The 27,042-nt window shown below is 27.3% G+C and overlaps 2 protein-coding genes across 3 annotated transcripts in view; one reads left to right on the top strand and one right to left on the bottom strand.

Moving 5' to 3' along the window:
* Nucleotides 1-5,630: 5,630 nt before the first annotated feature.
* On the bottom strand, nucleotides 5,631-6,736 carry LOC100213580 (uncharacterized). Its single transcript, XM_065794056.1, has one exon. The coding sequence runs from the start codon at nucleotides 6,664-6,666 to the stop codon at nucleotides 5,698-5,700; it is 969 nt and encodes a 322-aa protein (XP_065650128.1). The 5' UTR covers nucleotides 6,667-6,736; the 3' UTR covers nucleotides 5,631-5,697.
* Nucleotides 6,737-6,886: 150 nt separating this feature from the next.
* LOC100211742 (serine/arginine repetitive matrix protein 1) overlaps nucleotides 6,887-27,042 on the top strand; it is a 61,149-nt gene continuing 40,993 nt past the window's right edge. For both annotated transcript variants that reach the window (XM_065794055.1, XM_065794054.1), the window contains exons 1-3: nucleotides 6,887-6,970; nucleotides 23,343-23,432; nucleotides 23,503-23,631. In XM_065794055.1, coding sequence (XP_065650127.1) covers nucleotides 6,947-6,970; nucleotides 23,343-23,432; nucleotides 23,503-23,631 — 243 coding nt within the window. In that variant the 5' untranslated portion in view covers nucleotides 6,887-6,946. The remainder of the gene's footprint in view (nucleotides 6,971-23,342; nucleotides 23,433-23,502; nucleotides 23,632-27,042) is intronic.

Genomic DNA, 27,042 nt, shown 5'->3' with positions numbered 1-27,042 from the left:
TTAACTGCGCCTAGAACAAAAAATAAGATTGCTTTTTGGGCCCATTGCCATCTAAAAAAAATATAAATAAACTCTTGTATAACTACAAATTAATAATATAACATTAACTTATAAACAATATTACACTTATATTATTAAAAATATTTTTAATAATACTGTGTTAATGGATAAATAAAAAACACTATTTATACACACACACAAAAATGAAAATTTATACTGACAACATAATACATGTGATAATATAAAGAAAATTCAGAAGATACATTGCAAATTTTTACATAAAAAGAAAATATTGCTTTTAAAATACAATGCATACCTATAGCTAGAAATATAGTAATCAACTGTTATATTTTCAATTTCAATAAAATCAATAAAATCTTAGAAACTATAAACAACCCACACTAAAATAAATGGTAACTTTCACTTTTAAAATAAGATTAAATAGTGGAAATATACAGACTAATATTAATTAAAACAAAAAATCTAATAAATTACTATATATATATATATTTTTTTTTTTTTTTTTTAAACATTTTCGCTTCCAACAAGGCTGCAAGCAGCCACTAATTAAAGTTGGAAGTTACTGTAAGAGAAAAGGTGAAGATTGACGGACGACTTAACGCAAGATAAGCAAGATAAGCAAGATAAGCAAGATAAGCAAGATAAGCAAGATAACGCAAGATAAGCAAGATAAGCAAGATAACGCAAGATAAGCAAAATAACGATTGACGGACGACTTAAAAGATTGCAAATTATATGAATCAGGAAAGCAAGATGAAGGAAGCGAATTCAGAAGAACTGATGTTCGAGGAAAAAAACTAGACGAATAAGCGTTTTTGGAGCACTTAGGAACAGTCACAGAAAAAGGATGACACTTAATTGTATGACGAGTAACACGAGAATGAATTTTAGTAGATGACACAAGAGACGCTAGCTCTTTAGAGCAGTGCCCATTATAGTATTTGTAGAAAAGAGAAAGAGAAGCAACATTACGACGATGTGATAATGATTGGAGGTTGGATGCAAGAGCAGGTCCAACTATGTTTACAATGCGTTTTTGCACCTTGTCTAAAAGAGAAAGGGCATCATTAGAAGATCCGCCCCAGATATGGCAACAGTATTCCATACAAGGCCGGATTTGAGATTTATAGAGATAGAGAATAGAATCCAGAGTAAGAAAGTGGCGAGCTCGATAAAGAGATGCAACCTTAGCAGAGGCTAATTTTGCAACTGGTTTGATAAATGGTTTCCAAGAAAGATTGGAAGTAAGAGTTAATCCAAGAAGATGAAGAGTAGGTGACTCATCGAGTACATCACCGTTCATAAATATAGGAAGATCTAAGTTATTGCGATAACGATTGGCTGAAAAAAATTGAGTTTTATCTGAATTAAAGTTCACCAGCGAGAAGATCGAAATCCATATTGATGGTCAGAAAGTAAGTTATTAGATTCAAGATGAGAAATTAAGTGTTTGTTAATTAAAGATTCAAGAACCTTGTTTATGATAGGAAGAAGACTTATGGGACGGTAGTTAGACAAATCAGATCGCTCCCCAGAATTTTTGAAGATAGGGATAACAGATGCGGCTTTCCAGCAGGCTGGAAAACAAGACTCTGATAAGCACTTGTTGAATAGTTTTGAGAGTATAGACGACAGCTCCGGAAAACACTTCTGCAAGACAATAACAGGTATGTTGTCCGGGCCACAAGCAGCAGAAGAATCTAGGCAGGAAATCACTTTAGATACAGATGCTGGAGTGATATGAATGTCAAGCAATGGATCAACCTGTTTGTTGGCAATATCAGGTAGAACGCAACTAGTGGAATCAAGAGATGATACTGAAGAAAAGTTTTTAGCAAACAATTCAGCTTTGTCTTTAGGTGAGGTGACAAAGTCTGAACCATACAAGAGAGGTGGAATTATAGATTTGCCCTTATTATTGATATTATTAAAGATTCTCCAGAAGTCACGAGAGCCTAATTTTTGAGATGAGATACGAGATTTCATGACCTGAGAATAGCGGGTTTTGGCGTTAGACAAAACCTTTTTACAGTTGTTTCGAGCAGTAATAAACAGACGCCTGTTTTCTGGAGAATAGTTTTGCTGATAAATATGGAAGTAAAGGTTTCGATTGGCAATCGCAGCAGCACAGTGTGAGGAAAACCATGGAGTAGAGTGAGGCTTGACCTGGAATCGTCGAGAGGGAATAAAAGATTCCATGCCAGCCTGAATTCACGAAGTTATGTAAGAAGCACATTTGTCGATAGGAAGTTAAAAGATTTCTACCCAAGGGCCATCACGAAGAAAGTCACGGAAAGAATCCCAGTCAGCTTTACTGTAGTTGAAGGAGGTTCGGTAATAGGGGGATTCAGGTGATGAAGAAGAATGAGATATTAGTTTTAGAGAGATCAAACTGTGATCAGAAGAACCTAAGGGTGAATGCGGAGAAACTGAGCACTGACTAGGATCAGAAACAAGACATAAGTCGAGTAGAGAAGGTAAATGATTAGGGTTGTCAGGAAAGCGAGTTGGAAAGTTGACTATTTGAGTTAGGGATTGAGAAAGGCAAAAGTTGTGGGCTTTAATGCCTGCAGAGTCACTGACACTAGAGCTAAGCCATTCAGAGTGGTGAGCATTAAAGTCACCGACAACAACTATATTAGCTGATGGATAAAGAGAGAGGGCTTGGTCAATATGATCAGAAATAACGTCAAAAAGAGTGCAGTTTTGAGATGAAGGAGAGCGATATAGAACAAACAGAAAGGCAATAGAGTGAAGTGGTGCTAAACGAAAGCACATGAAAGAATAGTCTGTGGATTCAAACCTAGTTTCACGACAAACAGGTGAATTCTTACGAACGTAAATGCCCAGGCCAAGCATGTGACTGTTGGAGTCTTTACGAATCAGAGGAAGATAACCATCAACACTAAGATCACAAGATGAGACAGCTGAAATCAAATTAGTCTCACAAAGAGCAAGTAGGTCTGGTGAACTTTGCAAGAGATAAGACTCAACAGAAGAAAAGTTAATTCGAAGACCACGAATATTAGTGAATGATAGGTTTAGAGAACTTGGTGATGATGATGGTTTTTTGTGTTTTATAGTTTTTGGTACTTTATTCATTTTTAAATTAGATTGAAGAACTTGACTCAAAGCATAGATAGTACTCAGAACACCGTTTAATAGCCCAAGCAATTGCCTCATTACTACTAATAAACCCTAAGCCGTAACAAAGGGCTCCAAATGTGGCCTCCGCAATGCACACCAAAAGTACAAACAGAGACACCATCCATGCGCAGCATGGCACTGTTAATGATATTTTTCAGCTGTTGATGGAATCAGCCTCTCTGAGAGCTACCACAGAGTTCGGGAAACCTGACTACCAGCCGGCCTCAGAACCATAAAACTGAGTTTTAGAGCTGTACCCTCATTAGGAGATAATAGAATGAGTTGCCTAGTCATAAAAACAGTGACACAAGAAAACCCATGCATTGAGTCAAGAAGAGTCAGCATTCAACATCCTAAACTGGAAACAATGTATTAAAAATACATCTGCGCCAGCCTATTAGATGAAGAAGGGGTGCGAGGCTGGTCAACAGATAGAATCTGTTTACCCCTTAAATATAATATATATATATATATATATATATATATATATATATATATATATATATATATATATATATATATATATATATATATATATATATATATATATATATTAGGGTGGTGCTAAAAACAACTTTTTTTGAAAATGTCAGCTGACAACCCCTAAATGTGTTTTATATAATAAAATAATACTGGATTTAAAAAATTTTTGAATAAAAAATATTTTTACGGGTGCCACAAGGTCCTTATACATCAAACAGGTCCCTAATAATATAAAAAAAAAAGTTTTTCAAAAGTATGTCATGTTGGGTCTCAAACGAAGCAAAATTATATACAAATTTCAAAAATAATATTCATTTTATAAAAAAACATAGATAAAAAAAATTATAATCAAAAAATCTAGTTAAATTCCCTATTTTTCATTTTTAGTTAAAAAACGTAACTTTTTGTTTACTAAAATCTAAAATAAAAATTTAATTATAAAATGATTCATATTTTTGAAATTTTTATATATTTTTGCATCATTTGAGACCCAACATGACATACTTTTGAAAAACTTTTTTTTATATATTATTAGGGACCTGTTTGATGTAAGGGCCTTGTGGCACCCGTAAAAATATTTTTTATTCAAAAATTTTTTAAATCCAGTATTATTTTATTATATGAAACACATTTAGGGGTTGTCAGCTGACATTTTCAAAAAAAGTTGTTTTTACCACCACCCTAATATATATATATATATTTATATTATATTAAATATATTTATATTAAATATATATATATATTTATATATATATATATATATATATATATAAATATATATATATATATATATATATATATATATATATATATATATATATATATATATATATATATTATACATATAACATAAATAACTACTAAATTAACTTAATGAAATTTAAGTTGTTCGTACTCCTCTTATTGCCCACTTACGAAAATCAAAAAAACAGTAATAAGGTACCAAAACTGCTCACTTTTATTGAGTATCTATTCAATAATATTTTTCAATGAAATTTGGCAAGTAGATGAAAAATATAAAAATCCTTTGACAGTAATTTAATGTGAGAACAACAACCAAGTTTTTAATACAAATAAAGTCAATACAAAATGCAAATATGTGACTAATTCCAAGGGTTATATATATATATATATATATATATATATATATATATATATATATATAATAAATATATATAATATATATATTCAAATGTGTGACTAATATATATATATATATATGTGTGTGTGTGTGTGTGTGTGTGTGTGTGTGTGTGTGACTAATATATATATATATATATATATATATGCAAATGTGTGACTAATATATATATATATATATATATATATATATATATATATATATATATATATATATATATATGCAAATGTGTGACTAATTCCGAGGGTTATATATATGTATATATATATATATATATTATATATATATATATGCAAATGTGTGACTAATTCCGAGGGTTATATATATGTATATATATATATATATATATATATATATATATATATATATATATATATATATATATATATATATATATATATATATATATGCAAATGTGTGACTAATTCCGAGGGTTATATATATGTATAATATATATATATATATATATATATATATATATATATATATATATATATATATGCAAATATGTGACTAGTGGATAGGAGACCCCCCAAAACCTGTCATTAGGGTCTGAAATCCTAAAAACTTTTCCAATAGGTATTACCAAAAAGAAAAAGGAAAAAAAGTTTTACAAAATTGCAAAAGGGCCTGTAAATTTGCTGCTCTCCCCCCAGTTTGGGGTAAAGGATAGCTGAGCCAAGGCTCAGCCTGTTTGTGTGTATATACACACACATACATATAGCTAAGTTATTTTAATAAGATCAACTCAAACAAAGCAAACCAAAATTAGAAAACTTGACAAGTGTATATGATAGTAAATGTGTTAGACGTATAGATATTTAAATATAAAACTAGGTTTCTCATGAATGAGCAAAAAAATTTATTTTGACACTAGAAAAAATACATTATTTTCATTAGATTATTTAAAATCCTGGTTTTTTAGATTTTTTTTTAATTTTTTTATTTTTAGCCATTTTTCCATCTTTCCTCTCCTGAATATGTTGCTTTCTTAATTTCTGTTTTTCTAATTTTTGGTTTTCAACAGTTTTAAGTCGTTCATTCCACTCTAATTTACTCTTCTTCTTTTGCTTATCTTTTTTCTTCAATGTTTTTTTTAATAACTTTGGGTCATCTTTAATTTTTTGACCTTCTGCTTTTTTTAATGCATTTTTCCAGGCTATTTCTTTTTTTAGCATACTTGCTTTTTCTGCATCTTCACTTTCTAACTCCGTTAGTTTATCTCTATTTTTTTCAGCTATTGCAAGTATTTGTTTATCAGACTTTTTCTTTTTTTTCTTTCGGACATCATTAATTTGAGCTGCAAAATCGAATTTACTAAACATAACTTTAGAGTCAACTGAGTTTTTTTGTGTTAAACTCTTTGACATACCCTCGATTTCATTCACACGTTTTATACTTTGATTGTCTTTCTTCCTTTTTTTAGCTAGCTTATCTTGTTCTTTACTTTCTAATCGTCTCTTTTTACTTTTTTCACTTGTAACTTTTCGATCTGAAGAAAGTAATGCAACTTTAGCATGCAGTTTTGCTCTAAGCTCTTCTAAAGGTTTGCTAGGAATACATGCCACATTCATCGCTTTGATTGAAATATTATTAAAGGAATCATCTTTGAGTAATTCATTTTCTTTCTGCTCAATCTCTAGCTGCAATTCAGAGCTAGACTTGTGTAAAGTTGGGTCTAATTTAAACAGTTTTGCTTTTTTCACAAGAAGTTTTTTATTCGGATTCTTTTGTTTCATTTTTCTAGAATTCGATCCTTCAAAGTCTTCGTAGTCTGATTTTACATAATATTTGGCTGGTATTAGCTCAATAAGATCATTAAAATAACCTGAAGTAGCTCTAATTGCTAATTCAGTAGCACTTGTGTCTTCCATTATCACACGTGGTTATAAATTTTAATAAAATAATCACTAAAAAAATAGTAAGATATCACTTAATCAAAAATAAAACTGAACTTTTTTTTTCATTAAACAAAAAAATATAAATTTTAGTTACTATTTAATTAAATCATCAAAACAAAAACTAAGAAGTAAGTGGTTTTCTTTAAAATATGTAAATCAAATTCTGTAAATTTGTTTAGTCTGCAAAATTACTATTTAAATCAATATGTAAATTATATAGTTTCCGAAGCGAGCGGTAAATTTGACCAGCAAGATGGCCGATGCGGGATTCTTTAGGGTATGAAACGCTTGTACCGAATTATTTTGCACTTTAAGATAATTTTACAGTTGTATAAAAGATGCAATCCTGAATGAATTTCTTTTCTTCAATTTAATTTTTGATGTGTTAAAATCCTCTTTTTTTTGTGTCTTTTTATGATATTGCTTCCACTTTAATTAAATATCACAAATACTCTATAATGGGAATTGTATAGAAGAAAGCATCGATATAAAAATCAATATAACGTGTTCTAACTCCCAGTTACAAATCAAATCACTAATTTTCTTTTCTACAAGATGGAATGCAAATGTTTTATTAGATTAAGTTGCTGATATAATAATTAAAGATTTTCATAAATGTTGTAAAATGAATAGCATGGTAGACTGGCTATTCTTATTTTTAAACTTATATAAGACTCTAAGCCCAAGGTTATGGAGAAAACTCAGTTTTAATTTATTTTTTAAAGTTAATTTTTTACTCTCTCAACCTTATAACTCTGCAAAATGTAAGACAAGTTTAGCATGTTATATAAAAACAATCAGTATGTAATATGCATGACTTTATAATCTTAGTTGGTATAGTCTTAATTGGTAGTTGTAATTAGTAACTTGATAGTCTTAATTGGTAGTTTATAGACTTAATTGGTCTTTAAACTTTTTGTGTATAAAAGACATGTTATAAGTTAAAATAAAAAATGCCAATAATTTTGTTCAACTGTGCACAACCAATAATGTAATATGAACAGAAAATGAAATTCTCGCATTTAAAATTTTTTGTACTATTGAGAATGGAGTGCAGAGTTTATTATTAAATAACACATAATTTCATTTATCAATTAAAAGTTTTAGCAACGTTTTGTTGGATAGATAGAAATTGTATTATAATTTATTTTTACTTTTCCAGACACTCCATTATATTTACAACACTGGGTATTGCCACATAAATATATGTGGTTTAAAAAGTTTTGAATATATTTTTTAAAAACAAATTTAAATTTAAACTTTGAGAAACAATAAAATATTGCACAAAGTATTTAAATCAAATCATAAATAAATCAAAACTAGATGATTTAAATTTTTTAAATATATGTAGGGCATTTTCATTTCTGTGTGTGGTTTTTTATTTTTCTTTGTTTTTACAATTAGAAGCTAGGACTTATAGCAATATGCATTTTATTAGGATTTTCTTTAAAAACGACTATAACAAAATTATTATTATTTATCTTTTAAGAAAGAGGACTCAGTGAGAGGGTTACCATTCATTAATATGGGAATGTCAACAGTACTGCGATAGTTCTGTTACAGAATGAGATTGTGAGGTCAGATTCAAGACTGCTGCCCAAATTTTTTTCCTAGAATAGGCTCTGATATATATATATATATATATATATATATATATATATATATTTATATATATATATATATATATATATATATATATATATATATATATATTTATATATTTATATATACATACATACATATATACATACATACAGTCACAAACAGTGAATTGTATACAGCAGTAAATTTCTATGCTCGCGACTGTATATATATATATATATATTCGGTAGTGGTGTAGCGGTAGAGCGCTTGCTTCATAAGCGAGAGGTTCCAAGTTCGATTCCCACCAGATCCCTAGTAGTACCACACTTATCTTGTTTCTCTAACTTCAGCGGCCTTGTTCATCAAGGTTCATGTTTCGGAGTTATAGACTTAGGAGAGGGTTATAATTACAAGTAGCCTCCTAATTTGTAGTGGCCTTCTTGGCCTTGGGGAGGTGAATTACTATATATGTGTATATATATATAAATTTATATATATATAAATTTATATATATATATATATATATATATATATATATATATCTTTGATGGGCGGGCATAACAATATAACTGCATTTTTGACCATTTAACGATTTATATGAGAAAATATGTCTTATTTATGCCGGCATCAATGGTATTAACAGTATAGTTACACCATTCGGTTCAAACAGAATAAAAGTAATAACCCATTTCTCAAAATATGACTTCTGTAGCATAATAATTGGGTTCATAATAATGTTTTTTTGCTCTCCTGAAAAGTTACACTTTTGCAGTTATACTCTTATGTCCGCCCATCAAAGATATATGAGTATATATCTAATGAATATTAATTTTATCTTTTATTATTATTGCCTTTTTTACATTACTGTATTTTATACTGTCTTTTTTAACTCTATTACTATTATTACTATTATCACTAATTTATCTTTGTTTTAAGAATAAAAAGCCTTATTGATATTATTTATAATGATAGTGATAGTGATTCCTTTGTAGTAATAGTGATTCCATTGTAGTAATAGTTTTATGGTTTTTCATATTTAACTATATATGTATATATGTGTGTGTGTATATATAAATTATATATATATATATATATATATATATATATATATATATATATATATATATATATATATATATATATATATATATATATATATATTTGTTTATTTATGGGCCATTCCATTTTTAACTTGTGTTACATGCGCAACAACTTTATTAAATATTGCCTATTTAAACTTTAAATTAAACTTTTAGCTATTTTGTATGAAAGCTGTTAGTTAAAAGAATAAAATAAGCTGAAAATTTTTGAGTCAGGTTGAAAGAGCCTGAATTTATTACTGAAAATCCCACTTAACTTACGTTACACAGAAAACAGATTCAGATTTCTGCGAATCAGTAAAGCGATTTGTATTAGAAACTTTCATAAGATGTTGAGAATTATATACCAATTTTAAAAAAGTATAAAATTTATCAGAGGTGGCCGGGTAAGGAAAATAAACTTGTTTTTTTGATACTTTATGTTTAACTTACTTTACCGAGTGATTATTATCATGGATTTTTTTTATCTATTATTAAGAGTTAGAGTTACATAACAAAAGAATTGCAAAAGTGTTGAGCTAATCCAATAAAATAATTAACAAATTTTTAAAAAACTAGTGGCACTTTTCCTTTTTCTCAACATTTATGAAAGTTATCAAATTGGAAACAGTTTTTCTGCAAGACCAAGAGCACCTTTGAAAAATTATTTTAGTATTACAACTTTATTAAAACTTGTTTGAGTCATTTAAAGTTTTTACTTACACTCCTTGTTTATGCATATTGTCTTATTTTCATTAGGTTAAATTTTTAAAATGCTGCAAAGTATTTACATATAAATTTTTTAAAATATTTTAGGCATAAAAACTACTATCACAGTTTAGGAGGGAGAGAAGATTCAGGTATATGTGATCATTTGTGACAGGAGGGAAGGGGTTAAGAGTTAACAAATATAGGGTGACGTGCTTTATGGATTAATTGCATTTACAAGCGATTTGTTTTACTAAAGCAAAAATAAAAAAGGTTTTAACTGATTTTTTTTATATTTAAAGAATAGCAAATCTAATAATCTAATAATGTCTAAAAATTTAATGTCTAAATAAAAATATTTATATAGTTCTTATTTTATTTATCTATATTTATGTCAACCAAAATAAGAATACAAAAACAAATAAAAGAAACAATAACATAAATAATTTTAATTAACAAAAAAAATTAAAGATTTTCTTTCTAAATTCTTCTAATATAAAAAGTATTAGTTAGAACCTTGTCAAACCAACGCGATGAAATAAGAATTACTTAATGATGTAATTCATTTTGTAAACAAAAACTTAACAAAAAAGTGCCAGAACTTTAGTAAATGTATGTAGTTTTAACTTACGTTACATAAATTTAAGATAAAAATGTGCTTTAACTAAGCATTGTTATTCAAAACTTTAAATATAAAAACGTAACATTTAATATTCTTTTGCATATATTATTGAAAAGTTTAAGTTTTTAACTAATTTTTAGAAAAAACTTTATCATGTTTTTGTTCACTTACATTACACAAAAATTGCAAAAGTTCTTTCGTTATTTTTTTGAAATATATATTTTTTATTAAGTATAAAATCTGACCAACAACAATTTGAACATATTTGCTCATTTTCATGTTAAATTAATTTCGATTATGCAAATAAATTCATGATTAAAAAAATATTTTACAATAGTACTTCTTTTATCATGTGACAATAAGAAAAAACATAACTTTTGGAAGCATAAAAATGACTTAAATAAATTAACTTTAGTACTAAAAGTATATTTTAAATTAATTTAAATGTGTCAACATAAAATTTGGCTACTTTTAAAATTTGACTACTTTTTCATTTTTCGCCATGGAATTGCCTATATATATATATAATATATATATATATATATATATATATATATATATATATATATATATATATATATATATATATATATATATATATATATATATATATATATATATATATATATATATATATATATATATATATATATATATATATATATTCTGTGTGTATGTATATGCACACACAGAGAGTTATGGCCTAAAAGATCTAATATCTATAGCAAAGTTTATAGTGTGTGCATTTATTACTATAATACTTTTTATTTCAAAAAAGAGCATATCTCAATATATAAGAATAAAGAAGTTGCAGCATAAAACATGTTTTAGTAGTTTGTATAGGCTCTTTGAGACTTCATATTCAGTATATGTATTTGAGACTTAATATTTAGATATTCATGTATATGCCAATGGGCTTATACATTATTTGCATTTTCTGAATTCTTTACAATTTAGCCTGATCAAGCATAGGTTTTCCACTTGAATTCCCACTTGCTAAAGCTTTATTTAACAGAACTTTAAATGTAAGATCTGATTTTATAGTTGATATTAGTTTTTGTACAAGCTACTGCTAAATTAGTAAAATTTTATTTCTCCGCATAAAGTTTAAATGTCTTTTATTGAATTTTGGCTTAATAAATAGTCATTAATAAAAAATTGCAAGTTAGAGATAAATCTTGGATTTGATGCTATTCTGCTTTCTTTTTTCTTTCTGTTTTGATTGATTTTGGTATCAGTATTTAGATACTAAGTGACAGGGGCCCCGACCCTTGCTAAAGATGAGACTTTTTACGAACCCGGCCCCTAATATTTAATAATTTATGTATTATAATTTTATGTTTTCACTTACTATTTATTGAATAGTAAATGAAAGCATAAAATTATAATATATAATTTACTAAATATATAAATATACTGGCATATATTTATATATTTTTAAACTCTAATTTTTTTTCCAACAAGATGGCAAGCAACCACAATTAAGTTATGAGTTACTTTAAAATAGAATAATTTAAATATTAGGAAACGGGTAAAAAGTTGTTAGTGGTATAAATAAGGAAAACATGAAAATAGCAAACATATTTGTTATATCCATATTATGTATGCATAATAATGATGTACCAATAGCACTTTTTTGGCCAATGCTGATACCAATGCTGATGGATGAGGAAAGGCTGATACCGATGGCGATAAATTAACTAGTTATTAAAATTTTGAAAGTTCAAAACTATAAGACTTAAAATCATGTAATCTTTTTCATGGAATCAGTACTGGTAAACAAATACTTGGACCAAATCAGAGTCAAACCATTATTTTAAAAATATTAAAAAAATACTTTAAGTTTTTTTTACTGTAAAAAGAAAACTTTTTAAAAAAATACAGTCTTAGAGGAACGAGCAATGCTTTTTATTTTAATTTTAAAAAGAAAATAATACTAGCCTTTCTTTTTTCTTTAACATCTTCGCTTTCAACAAGGCTGCAAGCAATCACTATTAGAATTGGAAGTTACTGGAAGAGAACAGATGAAGTTTATAGAGCAAGATAAAGATTGACAGATGACTTAAAAGATTGCAAGTTATATGAATTAGGAAAACAAGATAAAGAAAGCGAATTCCAAAGAACTGATAGCTAAGGGAAAAAACTAGATTGATAAGAATTTTTGGAGCACTTAGAAACAGTTACAGTAAAATAATGAGACTTAATTGAGTGACAAGTAACACAAGAATGAATTTTAGTAGATGGCACAAGAGACGTTAGTTCTTTAGAGCAGTGATTATTATAATATTTGTAAGAAAAAAAAGAAGCAACATTACGATATTGTGTTAATGGTTGGAGGTTGGCTGCAAGAGCAGTTCCAATTATGTTTATGATGCGTTTTTGCACCTTGTCTATAAGAGAAAGGACATCATTAGAAGATCTGCTCAAGATTTGGCAACAGTATTCCATACAAGGACGAAATTAATATTTATAGAGATCTATAGAAGATTTATAGAGATTTATAGAATCAGGAGTAAGAAAGTGTCTAGCACGATAAAGAAAAACAGATGCTAATTATGCAATGGATTTGATATATGGTTTCCAAGAATAATATGAAGTAAGAATTAATCCTAGAAGATAAAGAATGATGATGAAGAAGATGATCCTAAAAGATGATCATACATCAAGTACATTACTGTTCATAAATATTGGAAGATTTAAATTAATGCAATAACGATTGCCTGAAAAAAAATTGAGTTTAATCTGAATTAAAGTTAGCCAGCCACTGTGAGCCCCATGCTGTAGCAAAGGTGAGATCTTTTTCAAGCTCAAATGCCCCCTCCAACAATCAGAGAGTGTTGACTTCTTATTAAGACAAGAATAAATTTAATTAAGCAGTTTGCTTAGATATCTAAACAACAATCATATGTTGTTTAGATAGCTAAATTATTTTTAGATAATTAAGTTATTATTAAAATAATTTTATTTTGTGATGTTCGATCCCCACTATGTCTCTGGTAGTACTGCGTTCAAATTTGTTCTCAGCACAGCAGCCTTGTTCATCAAGGTTTATGTTTCGGAGTTAATAAGTTGAGAGAGGGTTGTAACCATAACTAAAGTAGCCTCCTCAACTGAAGTGCCCTTCATGGCCTTGGCGAGGTGAATTTGAATTTAAAAAAATAAAAAGAAAGTAAAAATATAGTAGGCTATACTTGAACACATATGGATAACAATGCTTAAATAGGTTACTTTTAAGTATAACTATAGAACAACACAAAATAAAATTAGTTATTTTAATTTGAGCAGTTAGTTTATTAAACCGTAATCATTTTTTTCATTTTTTTTTACATAAATATTTTTCTTAAGAACAAATGTTCTTTTTCTTATTGCACAAAGCAAATGTTAAAAGGTCTGATGTTAAGCTCTGTTATAACGGATGATGCGGAAGTTATCGGACAAAATAAAAATGTCAATAACTTATTTATTAAATATTATTAAAACAAACTACTATTATATTTTTTTTAAATAAACCATTTATCTTTTAATAAAAATATATTATTTTTTATATGAAAAAACACCACCATCTGCAATTGATCTCAATTTTGCTCTGACGCCTTTCATATGCAACTGTAAAAAGTTTAAATCAATTTCTTGTAGTTTTAGTTTAATGCGATCAATCAAAACTTGCTCTGTTGAAGCTTGCCAATCTCCCTCGTAAACCTTGTGTGCCAAATGTCCCCAAAAATTTTCAATTGGTTGTGCTTGAGGCACATTTGGGGGATTGGATTCTTTATCAACGTAATAGACATATTGGTCCATCCAATATAGAGAATCTTTGAGAACTTACTAAATCTGGCCAAAATAAATAGTTAAAGTCTCCATGATACTTGTGAATAAATGGAAGAAGTCGTTTTTCTAAACATTCATTAATATAGATTGATGAATTGATCGCTACAGCCTTGGAAGTGCGAAACAATGGCTCAGTTATACCACAGTCAGATATGGCTATCCGCATTAATAATTTTTTTGGAAATTTCTCTTTTCTTATAAAACGTACACTTTCTGGGCATGTCTTTTTGTTGTTTGTGTAGTATCCAGAATTTCCAAGCATGTTGTCCTCTGCAAAATAAAAGTATTTTTCGTCATCGATGACTAGAAGCGATTTTGTGTTATAGAGTTGGTTAACTAGTTTCCTGCTTCTTTTCTTTACCTTTAGTGGTTGTTTTATAGTGTATTTTGGAGTCTATTCATGTTTTCTATATTTAATATTCATTTTTTTTAACTGACGACCAATTGTCAATTGATTTACACCGAATTTAATAGCCATTTTTCTCTGACTGACCCATTTTCGATTGTTGACAAGTCTCGTTAATTCGGCTTTCTTTTCTCTAGTCCAGGATGTCGGACGACCAGGGTGCTTTCTATCAGAAAACGATTGAACCGTTTCAAGTCATTTTAGGTTATCATATATTGTACTTCAAGCAAATCCTTCCTTTTCAAAATGATTTACGATTATTTTTTTTTATATATTAGGTTTATTTACAAAAAACATTTTTAGTCGCTTTCGAAAAGATTTTCGTTCAGCTGCATTTAACCTCATTTTAAATAATTGTGTTTCAAATAATAAAGTTTATATTTTATAGAACGTTTATGCCTACGCATAAAACCACAAAAATTAATTATTATGCTCAAATAATGAAATTAGGATTTGTCCGATAACTTCCGCAACACCCGTTACTTACCTCAGATGTTAGGTTTTAGAGATATTTGGAAAATCTTCAATAGTGTCATTAACTAAATCAAGACTAACATTTAATCTTAAATTCATGGTTCATATCTTTTTACTTCTTCCTAGAATAGCATATAAATGATATTATTGGGTATTTTTATACCTGCTTTTTTGCCTGATATATATATATATATATATATATATATATATATATATATATATATATATATATATATATATATATATATATTTGTGTGTGTGAAGTTTTTCTCAACCACAAGGGTAAAAATTGAAAAAATAATGATTAAAACACAGGATAAAATATGATTAATACTGTTTAAAAAATACCTATCATAAGGCAAATTAAGTGATGGCAAATTATGATATCTGGAAATATTTTTGCTGCAAAATAATTACAGTCAAAACTTTTTAAAAAATACAATTTTCAGAGATGATTTAAAATATTTGAAGTATAATTTAAAAATATATATAGTGCAGAATATTGGTTAAAATTGGCTATGATTATCTTCAAAATAGTTGTATGCAGCAATCAATAATGTGGTTATAAATGGAATGTAGGATTTTTTTTTTTTGAAAATTTATGTTCCAGTGGGTAATATCTTAAAAACATGTTTTTTATAGATAAATATTATTTATTACAAAAAAGAAAAAATCTCCTTCCTACATCCCATGCTAAATATCTATGTAGATGTATGTTCAAAATTTCAATCAAAAAGAGAAAATACTTTAGTCAGGGTCTTCAGCAGAGTGATGCTATCTGCAAAATTGTTTAAACTGAGAAAAATAGTATTTTTAAAAAAATTTGCGAAAACATCCTTCCCCCACTGAAACTTAATTGAAATTTTGACAGAATACTTGATATATGCTTTATTAAAAAAGCAATCAAGAACATAATATATATGATAAACTGCTCAAAAATATAGAGTTTGGCATAAACCTTTAGTGTGCAATAGCATATATTTGAATTAATTTTTTTTTTAATAATTTCTACATTAAAAAAAAAGTATATTGAAATATAAATGTATATATATATATATATATATTATATAGAAGATATATATATTACTGATTTCTTTTTGAATATATTATTACCACCAAAAATATTAATATATTTATCAAGGTACGAATTAAAATAAACTTGCAAAATAAATTTTATCTTAGCATCTTTTTAAGGATAAATAAATAAATTTAAACTTGTATATATACACTATATATATACACTGTATATATACACTGTATATATACACTATATATATACACTATATAACATTAGTATATAAACACTTTATCATGACAAAAGTAAAATAAAAACTCTTAAAAATGTTAAGTGCTTTTAAAAACAAACTCAATGGCATTTTCATTAACAAACACCATGTTAACTTTTCCATCTGTAAAAATAGGTGCACCTGATAAAAACAAAGGGATTGTTTGCCTTTTGACAGCTTTTATTTTACTAATTGTTACTGACAAATCTTCTGGCTCCGTAGACAATCTAAAATTACCTGCAAGATATACTGTTTCATCAATCTTAGATTTTTTTGAGCTTGCAGCTTACGCCACCTAGTTCTAGTTTTTTCAAGTATTTTTTTGCTGCAAATTTAATCCAAATACTATCTTATTGCCGGACAGCAGTAGCCATATTTCTGGAAATTGGTAATCCAATAGATTTTAAAAGTTCTAATTTTGACTTTGCACTAGTAAATAACCGGGGCTAGGTTTGATAACACATAGCCGCGACCGGGGCCAGGTTTATGACCAGGGCTGCAAAAATATTGATAGATCCTATACAAATGTTATTTTTAATTGAAATTTATGATGAGTTATAATTTAAAACAATACTTTTATAGGATCTATCAATTTTAATTCAGCCCCGGCCGGGTTTATGACCAGGGCTGCATTAATATTAATAGATCCTATAAAAGTATTGTTTTTAATTATAACTCATATCATAAATTTTAATTAAAAATAACATTTTTATAGGATCTATCAATATTTATGCAGCCCTGGTCATAAACCTGGCCCCGGTCGCGGCTATGTGTTATCAAACCTAGCCCGGGCCAAAGCCCCAGTCGTTTACTACTTTGCACCAGCATTTAACTGCTGCACTGTTTCTGAAACTGCAATTTCAACATTGATTCTTCTGCAAAACTTAGTTTTAAAACATTTAGACCAAAGAACTTCATTCACAGATTCATTTTGATTTTGTGTCAGGCCTAGCAAACAGCGATTAAGAAGCTCACTGTTTGTAAGATTTGTGAACAGTGGTCTTAAAAGGTCAACAAATGAATTTGGAAGTTGTTTAATACTACAAAACTGTGATTTGTTTCTCCAATATGTACACCAAGTATCAATATGCTTAGAACATAGAGAATGTTGTTCATCTAAAGATTTTGAATTGTCCTGAATCATATGTTTATAAATAGCCCACACAGCTTTTTGCATTAAATCAAGATTCCCACTGTTGTTACAGATAGCTTCCCCATAATAATTTTGCATTTTATCAATCATCTTTTCTGTTAGCCTATTGCGACCTCCAACTGTCTTTCCATCAGACAACTTGAGGCCTTTGTTCTTCCTTTTTAATTCCCTAAGACCAGTACCCATCCTCTTTTGAACATGTCCAATACATTCCTCCTTTTCAGCTTCATATCCGTTTCCCAAAACTTCACTACATCAATCTCTAAATTTTTCCAAAACTGCCTGCGTCACTGTCTCCTTCAAACTTAACATACTTAACTGCTCCTACTTCCACTGACCTCAACAAAAATCTCCCAAGTTCCATCGCTCTCCATGCTCTCTGCTGAACCTTTGTGGTTAAACAAGCAAACACTTCGGTGTATTACATACCACTCATTAAACAATTTAGTACCAACACCAAGTTTTTTTTGTTTGTTTTTTTTGTTTCACTTATGTATGACATATCAAACTCTTGACAATAGCATCAAAGATTTTACTTGTCTGTTCAGAATACAAAAACAACACCAGTTTTTGAAGCATGTCTGCAACGCTGCCACATTCCATCAACTGTAACAGTTACTCGAGCAATCATTCCACTTAAAACATTGCTTATTAGTTCAATTTTTTCAGCATTTTTAAGTTGTGTAATTTTTAGCAAACGTTGATGTGCTTAATTCATTATTTCCTCAGCTTTATCTTTTGATTTAGCATGGAGATATTTTAAAATTTTGTTGTATGGCGAAGTATTTATAGGAGATAATAAATCCATATCAACACAAAATTTTTTAAGACCAGCATGACCAATAGTTAAACTGACATATACAGAGCGAACATTGACATCAAATGGTTTTTTAGTTTTTAAAGTGTGCAATTTGACATGTGAACTAGTTTCAAATGAACTTGCTTTTAAACAGCTTAAGCATTTAAAAATAAGTGTTTCAGCAAGTCCATATTTGTATGACAGCTTTTCTAGAAGACTAAGAAGATTTTTTGCAAAGACTATACAGTGAAACATCTTTAAGTTTTTCATGTAACAACTTTCTGTCAATTAATTTATAACCCCTTGTGGCTAAATGTTTTCCTTTAGTTACATGATATAAACCAAGATGGATGAAGGAGATAAACCAAGATGGATGAAGGAGATACACCAAGATGGATAGCAGAGTGTCTTGTAACAGGACTATTACTAATTAAATTTAGATTAGCATTTATTTTGTCAGCACTTTTATTTATCAATGTTTTATCATTTTTAAATCGGAGCAACAGGGAATTTTATTTTTTGAGAACAGTCATTAGAAGATTCAAATATCATTGTTTTACTACTAGAACGATCACAAGAAGCTGTTGTTGTAAACTGAGTTGAAACTGGCTAGTTAGATAATTACATAAAAAGTTTTTTGTACAGTTTTCCTTTGATTTTTGATATCGAAGTTGAGTAGATCTTTTTTTCATGTCCTTTAATGAAACCTTTTAAATATACTTTAAGTGTAATAAGAAAGAAATAATATGCAACAATAATATCAAAAACATAATAAAAGATAAATTAATGTTAGGAAATGGTAAAATATTATAATTTACAAGAGTGATGATTGAAGGTTAAAAATTTGCCTGTTTTTAGCCTGTTTTTAAACATCTTTATGATAAGTATGATATTGCTGGTGATTTATGCTCATTATATTAAAAACTCAATTTTTTTAAACAAAATTTTAATAAAACTACTTTTGAACTACTTAGTAGTCTTTTCTTTAAACTTTTCTTAAGCATGTTGTATAACATGAGTTTACATTTTAACCTTAAATTCTAACCTTTTTAAGAGTATAACAAAAAGCCAATCTGTCATGAACATGATTTACATAATAAGAAAGCTTTCAGGGGAAGAAAGTATAATAGGTCAAATAAAAAAATAAATACCCTTACCCAGCCAGCACAAACACGTCTTTTAGACGTTTTTCTTCGCATCTAAAATGTTAACACTTTTAGATGTCTAAATTCAGATAAATATAAGACATCTATTAGTAGTCATCTTTTAGACGGCTTGAGACGGCTATTTTTAGTCGTCTCAAAGATAAATACAATTAGATGTCTTATAGTTATTTGAATTTAGACGTCTAAAGGTGTTAACATTTTAGATTCTAAAAACACGTATTTGTGCTGGCTGGGTAGTAACCAAAATAAAAAATGGTAACTAAGGAAGAAAAAATATATAGGAAAAGTAGGTATAATATAAAAAATAATATAAAAATATAGGAAAAATAGCTCACTAAAAACTCTCAAAAATATTACTTGCTGTTGGAATATCAACAAACAAAAAATTTACTTGCTCCTGAATAGTTTGACCAAAAATAAAAGCCAAAAAAAAAAATCTTTTTTATTTTTTATTTTTTATGAAAAGATTGTATTTGGCCACCTTAAAATCAATCAATTAAAAGTTATGCTACATTTTAGTTAGGGAAAACAATGAAGATTTACTTATTTAAAAGATTAAATGTTTTAAATTAGACATGAATTAATTGATAATTAAAACAATGATAAATAGATATGTGTTAATATATATGTTGTTTGAGTTTTTTAGTTTTATTTTGAAATAAATATAAGTTGTTTTTGTATGATTTTTAACACCTGTCTTTAATTTTTTATAAATATCTGCACTAGAGAGTGCAGATATTTATAATATGTATTTATAGTAATAATGCTTGTAAGCATTTAATTGATGTCTATATTTGATTCATAAAGAAAATGTTAAATCAGGTTTAATGAAAATATTAAAATGGTTTAAATAAGTAGTCACAATTTTTTAAATTAAAAATGTTTGATTGCCACTCAATTCCATTAGACTGTTGTGATTTCCAGTTGTTTTATTTTTTATATCACATTGTACTGTATTTATTTTTCTAGTTTTAGTATTTAAAGAAAATATAATTTTGAAACCCATTTTGAATTGAAAAAAAAAAAGATTTAAATAAATGTAAAAGAAATTTGAGTTAATATTAAACATCTAAAAAAACATAAAAAAACTTTATTTGACAACAGTCTTAAAAAACATAATTGTTGCATTAAACTTATCATTACATCACGCTTTGAAAAATTTTGAGTTGCGCACATTTCTAATTTAATTTAAAAGTGGTCAATTCGACTAGTTAACACATGGAATTGGCAGTCAGTATATTAAAGCAACACTTTATTATTATTTGCACTAGAAATATAGACAATTTTGAAATTCTTTTTTTAAATATTTTTGTTAAACTTTACTGTTTTTATCAATGCACAGGAAAATGAGAAAACTTATTGCTATTTATTTGCATAATTTTTTTTTTTTTTTTTTTTTTTTTAAATTTTTAATTTTTTTTTTAAATTTTAAGTTTTTGATGTTAAAAAATAAAAAAATTCAATACTAATATTCAAATATAAAATATTTGATTGTTTTCACTACCCCATTGAAATAGTCTGCACTTTTGTTGGATTCATCAAATTGGGCATTAAAACCTGATAGTTTATTTCCTGATGAACTATTGTTATTGACAATGACCAAAAGCTTGTAGTGCATTGTTAATTTACTGAACTTTTTTAACAAAATTTTTAGGAAAAAACTTTTTTTTAATTTATTTAATTAACTTTTTTCAAACAGAGCAATCATTATGATCATTATCTCTAGTAATTGGTATTAATGTTGGAAATTGCACAGTGTAAAGAAAACAATATCAGACAGGCATCAAATGTGATAAATACATTTATAAAAGAAACCATGCAATTCTTTTAATTTTTTCCATTATTAGTAAATTTATTAATGCAGTAGTGGTTTAGTGGTAGAGCGCTCGCTTCATAAGCGAGAAGTTCTGAGTTCAATCTCCACCTTGTCCCTGGTAAAACTGTGATCAACTTGTTTGTCAAGGATCGTGTTTGGGAGTTATAGAGTTGAGAGGGTTATAACCACAATTAAGTTGTCTCCTTGTCTGAAGTGGCCTTCTCAGACTTGGGGAGGTGAATTAACTTGGAAAAAAAAGTTTTACAAATAAATAATAAGCAAATAAATTCATTTTCTTATTTTCCCATTATATAAGTATTAAGAAAAAATGTCAAGTGTAGCAAAAACATTTTTAAAAGCGAAAAGACTTGAAAATGTAAGAAAAAAAATTAACAAAAGTAGTTCTCGTAGTTCTAGCGTACATAGCAAATTTGTTTTTTAATTATATGGACTGATAAAAATCGTGTATAAATTGCATATCAAAATTTTCAATTGTTGTTGAATTGTTATAAAATATAAGATTTTTTTTTTTTCAATTTGTATCAAATTCTGTAGGTAAAAATAACTATAAAAAAAAAAGAATGCAAGCGTATAAAAATTTTATAAAAAAGTTTTTTTTTTACTTTCTTTTTTTAAATTATTAAATTTTTTTAGTTTATTTAATTAAAATTTGATATTTTGTTAGAGTTTTGTTTCCTTTTTTTAAAATTGTTTTTTTTTTTCTCAGTTTTTCTTTTGGTTTTTTTTCTCATACGTTTAGCTTTTTGCCACGAATTATTGAAACGCTTAAAAAGTTAAAAGACAAACTGTTGTGGTCAGTGCGTCTAAAGGAGAAGGAAGGCTTGATTTACATGGGAAGGCTTGATTCATGTTATTTTTTTATTTATTTTTTTTAAACATCTTTACTTCCAACAAGGCTGAAAACAAACACTAATTAGAGTTGGAAATTATTGGAAGAGAAAAGATGAAGATTGTAGAGCAAGATAACGATTGACAGACGACTTAAAGGATTGCAAATTATATGAATCAGGAAAGCAAGATAAAGGAAGTGAATTCCAAAGAATTGATGTTCGAGGGAAAAAACTAGAGGAATAAGAGTTTTTGGAGCACTTAGAAACAGTCACAGAAAAAGGATGAGACTTGATTGAACAACAAGTAACACAAGAATGAATTTTAGTAGATAGCACAAGAGATGCTAGCTCTTTAGAGCAGTGCCCATTAAAGTATTTGTAAAAAAGAGAAAGAGAAGCAACATTACAACAATATGATAATGGTTGGAGGTTGGCTGCAAGAGCAGGTCCAACTATGTCAAACTTGTTTCTCCGCGCAGTGGCCTTGTTTGTCAAGGTTCGTGTTTCGAACCTTGACAAAGTTATAGAGTTGAGAGAGGGTTATAACCATAATTAAGTAGTCTCCTCGTCTGTAGTGGCCTTCTGGGCCTTGGGGAGGTGAATTGACGAAGAAGAAAAAAATGTTTACAATGCATTTTTGCACCTTGTCTAAAAGAGAAAGGGCATCATTAGAAGATAAGCCTTGGAAATGGCAACAGTATTCCATACAAGGCCGGATTTGAGATTTATAGAGATTTATTAGATTTTTAAATAAAAATTTTCATTAAAAATTAAATAATAAAACGAAAAGTAAAAAAAAATTTAAGAGGGAAGAGGAATAGCGTTTTTCTAGATTATCCCTTCAACTGTTTATGCTTTTATTTTTTTATTTTTTCAGGGTACCACTTCTGAGCAGGACTCTCGCTTTGCAGATAAAGAAAAAAAGTTGATGAAGAAAATGAAGTTTGATCCGCTATTGACATCAAAGGTTTGTACTCATTTGTTCAGTATTTGTGAAAATTTTAATAGAATTTTTCAATAAATGACATTTTGTTAAGGTTGACATGGAAAAAGTTAATTTGGATACTATTAAACCATGGGTACAATCAAGAATTACCAGTTTGCTTGGTGGTATAGAGGATGAAGTGCTTATTGGTTATATATATGAACTGTTGGAATCTCAACGAGTAAATAATTTTATTTTATTATCAAATAAATAAATTGTATAATGAATTAGTGTAATAAAATGTAAATGTGTGTAATGAATTAATCTATGAATACTCTTTTTCAGGAATCCAGCTTTCAACAGGATTTTTAAAACTCTAGAATTTTTTAAAATATTTTTAACTCTTACAGTATGTTTAGAAATTTTTGTTTAAAAAAGTATTCTCACATATTATCTGACAATATGTGAGACAACTGACAATATCTGGTCTTCAAAAATTATCTGGTCTTCAAAATTTTAGTTTATGCAAAACCCTGTTTTTTGTTTTCATGGGGCAAATCAACCTTAATTTGTTAGCAAAAAAGTTATAAAAAATAAAACAATAAACTTACAACTACAAAATTAATAACACTCTAGTCACTAACTGCATTATAAAATTAATAACACTCTAGTCACAAACTGCATTATAAAAGTAATAATACTATAATAGTGTTATTACTTTTATAATGCACTTATAACTTTAAAAGTTCATTCTTTGTTCAAACAACATTAGTAATTCCAAACTTTAATTAAAGTAGAAAAGCATTTAAAAAAATAGAGTGGATATTCAAATAATATTTAAAACTTAAGAAATTTAAACAACTTTATAAAAATGTAATGCATGTTAATTTTAAAATCAATTAATAAAAAAAAAATTATTCGTTGATTTTAAAATTAACACACGTTTTTATGGACTATTAGTAACGTTTTTCCAAAATGCTATACTTTTTATAAAGTACAATTTTATTAAGTTGTTTAAGTGTATTTGTAAAAGTTCCTGAAGTTTTTTATAATACTTGAATATCCTATTTATTTTTTCTAAATGCTTTTCTACTTTAATTTAAGTTTGGAATTACTAATGTTGTTTGAACAAAGAATGAACTTTAAAAGTTATAAGTGCTTTATAAAAGTAATATCACTATTATAGTGTTATTACTTTTATAAAGTTAGTGACGAAAGTGTTATTACTTTTGTAGTCGTAAGTTTATTGTTTTTTATAGCTTTTTCAATAACAAACTTTTAATAATTTGCTCTTTAAAAACAAATTACACAACTTTGTATAAACTGAAATTTTGAAGATTTTGAATTTTTTCCAGAATTTGCAAATTGCAATCGCTTAAATCCCTTGTAGTATATGTCTTACTTGAGTCAAAAGGTTTAGCGTTATTAATAAAGCATTGTTGTCCTGCCAGGCTACCAACAAGCATATTTTTCAAAATTTAAGTCGCCCTTTGAGTAAACGAGTCATCCAGTGCTGCTGTGAGTGGACACTGTAGTAGGCATTTGTTAGATTTTTAATGAACCCAAATTAGATTATATAATTAATTATAAATATATATATATATATATATATATATATATATATATATATATATATATATATATATATATATATATATATTATTTTTAACCATAAAATTGAAAAAGTTACAAAGTTATTTATAATTTTACAGAATTAGGTTTGGTTGCACTCTTATAGTTAAAAACTAGTCATTGGAGTGACAGCTTAACAAAATAAACAAATAAGGCAAAAGAAGTAATATAGATATAATCAAAATAAAATAAAATAAAAAGAAGAGTAATAGTATTTAAAAAAGCAGAAAACACAAAAAAAGAAAAAGTGAATAAACTGACATGAGAGATAATGAATGAATGAGATTGCACTACGTTTGTCGATCAGAAGGATGATAGAAAATAAAAATTAAAACAAAAGGATTATTTTAAATATTATGATGAGACAAAAAATAACTTGAATAATAGCAACATACATAAAAAGCAACAATAATGAAAATACTTAGCAACAAGACCACAAAAAAAGTACACATCAACATAAACAATACAAAAATGTACACATAAATATAAACGATGCACAAAATTACGCAACAGTATAAGCAAAACATAGTAATACACAACAATATAAAAAATGCAAAAACACAACTCAAAGACTCATGGCATTATAAAGATTACACAAAAATAAACAACAGTATAAACTATTCAAACAACAATAAATAATAAAACATAAAAAATGTTTGTTTGTTTTTTTTAATTGCTTACTAAAGTTTTTTATTTTCAAATTTATCACAAACATTTTTATTCTATAACTTTGTGTTTAGTTTTTCTATTTATTTAATGTTTTTTCTTCAATTTTTATTCTTTAATATTTTCTTTGTTTTCACTTATTTATTTTTTTTACTTTTTAAATCTTCAATTCCAAACAACTTTTACTTGTTTCAGGCCTTCCCAGGAGAGGCGTGCGGTCGGTCGCTTTGAGTGACCACGCATATATATATTATTTGAGAGTTTGGCCACGGTTTTTTAGCATATATTAATGACGCATTTTTAAAAAGGCGCTGAAAAAACCTAACTAAATTGTCGTATTATTTTATTATTTTTCTTCATAATTTATTCCTATTAATAATATAAAAATATGAACATAAAAATGAAATATATATATATATATATTTATACTTATTTTAAAAAAAATTTATACTTATAAATTATACTTATTTTTAAAAAAATTTTTTTTTTTTGTCTAGTAAACAAAAAAAAAAAATTTATTTATATTTATTTTTTATTTATTTATATTATAATTATTTATAATATATTTTTAGGTGTTGATTTTTCAGCAACGATATTTGAGACATGTCGAAAAAATAAACAGAAAATGTGACCGAAAACTTTTTTAATCTATTTTGAAAAATATGCTCTGCCGACGCGGGATGCGAACCAAAGTCTCCGCGGCGCTATGTAATGTCTTAACCGAATGAGCTAAACGTTCATATCCTTATCAAGAACCTTGTAGATAATAATTCTTCTAGAACTTAGAAGTTATTTTTTGTAGAAAGACATACTTATGCGAAAAAATTTAAAATTAGAAAAAAAAATATGTAAAATAAAAAAAAAAAATTTTTGTTATAAGAAAAAAAAATTCAAAAAAAAAATATATATTATTTTTATGTTATTATTTCCTTATTAATGAAAAGAATAAATTATTTAAAAAATTACAAAATAATACAACGAATTTAATTTGATTTTTTCAGCGCCTTTTTAAAAATGCGTTATTTTTAATATATGCTAAAAAAGCGTGGCCGAGTTATCCAAAAAAAAAAAAATCCGTGTTCACTCAAGGCGTGCGTCCGCACGCCTCTCCTGGGAAGGCCTGTGTTTTTCTCTTGCTCTTTTATCTATTTTCACTGTCTTGCTCTTTTATCAGCTTTTCACTGTTAAAAAAATCAGCTTCCTCCATTTGCGATGTCATTGCAAAGTTTGAATATATATATATATATATATATCGTCGTTGGCCTGGTAATATCTCACTTGTGTCAAAAGCAAAATTTTACAGGAGACTGAAAAAACTATATATTTCAATGAAATGAGGTTTTAAAAGTAAGAG

This window comes from Hydra vulgaris, chromosome 03, assembly GCF_038396675.1.
Source record: "Hydra vulgaris chromosome 03, alternate assembly HydraT2T_AEP".
Lineage (NCBI taxonomy): Eukaryota > Metazoa > Cnidaria > Hydrozoa > Anthoathecata > Hydridae > Hydra > Hydra vulgaris.
This window is presented reverse-complemented; position numbering and strand designations above follow the sequence as displayed.